The sequence below is a fragment of the Apium graveolens genome, chromosome 9 (genome assembly GCF_009905375.1).
Source record: "Apium graveolens cultivar Ventura chromosome 9, ASM990537v1, whole genome shotgun sequence".
Lineage (NCBI taxonomy): Eukaryota > Viridiplantae > Streptophyta > Magnoliopsida > Apiales > Apiaceae > Apium > Apium graveolens.
Genome location: NC_133655.1, coordinates 64158607 through 64160930, shown reverse-complemented (window position 1 = coordinate 64160930; position 2324 = coordinate 64158607). Strand labels below are relative to the sequence as shown.

The following is a 2324-nucleotide window of genomic DNA, read 5'->3' as shown; positions in this document are numbered from 1 at the left end:
ATATTGATTCTGACAGCTGTGTTTTGTTTACTATTATTTATATGTGATTGTTGGTCTGCGAAGATTATTCGTATAATTGTTTGTTGAACCATATTATTTTTGATTTACTTTTTTTCTGAAAATATAAGGATATTTCATTAAGAAACTTCAGCAAATAACGTATCCAACAACACATTTGGAGGAGACTCAAATACAATGTAGCAATCAACCATACACTTCACCCTAGCTAAAAGATGAGCAGCATGGTTTATATGCTTTTTTACATGACATAAGAAAGATCAGGCCTGTTCATTAGCTTCATTTTGCAGTACTCTATAATGTATCCAACCTCCAGGTAATACTCCAAGTGACTATTAACAGCCTTCACCATAAGCTGAGCATCGCTTTCTATACTAATACCTTGCAGCCTTAAGTTTTCAATCCAAGTTATTGCTTCTTGAACTCCTCTAGCTTCAGCCTCCATCACTGTCACCTCACCTGAGAATCGCATATTCTTCCCCTTTATAAAATATCCATGATCATCTCGAAGCACCATACCTATAGAAAATGATGATTCACTAGTAAATACAGAGGCATTCACGTTCAGTTTATAGCAACCTGTTGGGGGAGACTGCCAAGTAAGAGGCATTTGCATAACCGGACTAATAACATAACTTTTAAGTCTTGCCCTTCGATCCATAGCATCCTGCCCATATTTAACTTGTTAACTCCAACTTCTACTGTAATTGCTGGTGTAACAATCTTGTTCTCCCATATTTTCTGATTCCTTGCAAACCAGATGCTCGACAGAACTATTGCAATTTTCTCTACTATATCTAAGCTTTCCACCATTTGCATATCAAACCAAAGACCCATTTTTCCCCGGCATTCAGATGCAAACTTACAATCAAAGAAAAATATATACAGCATGTGCTCTACATCTGTATTACACATCGGGCATATAATAGTCATTGCTACTCATTTCCTTCTCAGTAGATTTCGAACAGGTATATTGTTATTACAAAACCTCCATAGAAAAGTCCTCATCTTGTGAGGTAATCTCAGCTTCCATATTCTCTTCCAGCTACTCGAATTATCAGTATCCATATTATTTACCTCACTTGTGTTCTGAGTAGACCAGTACTGATACCCCATTTTAAATGTATACCCCCATGTACATGAAGCCATCCAAGCTACTCTATCTTTTGCCATGAACTGAGGAATCCTTGTTTGTAGGATTAATCGAATGTTATCGTCATGAAAGTCTTGTTGAACCTTTTGCACATCCCAGTCTTTTCTATTAGGACGGAAGTAACAAAAAACCCTTTCATTTCTAACACCATTCACATGACTATCCTCCACACATAAATCTCTCTTCCCTTTTAGCCACGGATCTTTAAATATCTTAATATCCTCACCATCTCCTACTACCCATTGAAACCCTTTCCTCAAATGATCTTTTGCTTCCCATATCCCTGTCCAAACAAAACTAGAACTCGAGCCTTTAGCAGCATTGAGAATACTATCCTTCGGAAAATAACGGGCTTTAAAAAGCCTCGTTACCAGAGATTGTGGGTTATTGCAAAATTTCTAAACCTGTTTGCCCAGTAATGCCATATTGAACCCATATAGATCTATGAAACCAAGACCTCCTGCATTCTTTGGTTGAGCCATTCTCCCCCAGCCAAGCCACTTGATCCCTTTAGAGTTATTAGAACTCGAGCCCCACTAATAACCATTCAACAGTCTCTCCAGTTCTAAGCACATAGACTTAGGCAGTAAGAAACATGACATATTATAGGTTGGGATTGTTTGACCTACGTTCTTCACCATCACTATTTTTCCAGCCTTCGATAAATTCTTATGACTCCAATCTTGTACCTTGCGCCAAACTCTCTCTTTTATGAAGTTGAAAACTGCTTTCTTTGATCTACCAACAAACGATGGTAGACCCAAGTTTTACTATCCTTAAGGTCATTATTATCTTCCAAAATATTCCTTACTACTTGTTGCTTGTCCAACCGAACATTAGCACCAAAGACAATCCCGAACTTAAAATAGTTCACTGCCTGACCAGAATTTGCTTCATACCTATTTAACAAACTTTTTATTGATGATGCCTCTGCCTCTGTAGCTTTAAAGAATAAAAATCTATCATCAGCAAAGAGTAAGTGTGTCACTCTTGGTGGATTCAAAGCTATCTGACAACCTGAGATATGACCCTCCTCTGCAGCTCTAGAAATCGATTCTGACAATCCTTCCACACAGAATAAAAAAAGGTAAGAAGACAAAGGATCTCCTTGCCTTAAACCACGACTTGAAACAATAGGGCCTATTGTTGTGCC

General features: G+C 37.8%; 1 protein-coding gene across 1 annotated transcript; it reads right to left on the bottom strand.

Annotated features, from left to right (window-relative positions):
• Positions 1 to 259: 259 nt before the first annotated feature.
• LOC141685290 (uncharacterized) lies at positions 260 to 1653 on the bottom strand. Its single transcript, XM_074490402.1, has 4 exons — positions 1576 to 1653; positions 1096 to 1506; positions 668 to 879; positions 260 to 557 (listed from the first exon to the last, which is right to left on the bottom strand). Exons 1-4 carry the CDS (start codon positions 1651 to 1653, stop codon positions 260 to 262), a joined length of 999 nt encoding a protein of 332 aa, XP_074346503.1.
• Positions 1654 to 2324: the final 671 nt, after the last annotated feature.

What these genes read in the sequence shown, in the direction of transcription:
- LOC141685290 (XM_074490402.1), bottom strand. Translation starts at nt 1,653, where the DNA reads ATGGCTCAACCAAAGAATGCAGGAGGTCTTGGTTTCATAGATCTATAT. An exon ending in TGGCATTACTGGGCAAACAG is followed by an intron (nt 1,507 to 1,575) that starts GTTTAGAAATTT and finishes TATTTTCCGAAG; the next exon opens with GATAGTATTCTCAATGCTGC. An exon ending in CTACTCAGAACACAAGTGAG is followed by an intron (nt 880 to 1,095) that starts GTAAATAATATG and finishes TTTGATTGTAAG; the next exon opens with TTTGCATCTGAATGCCGGGG.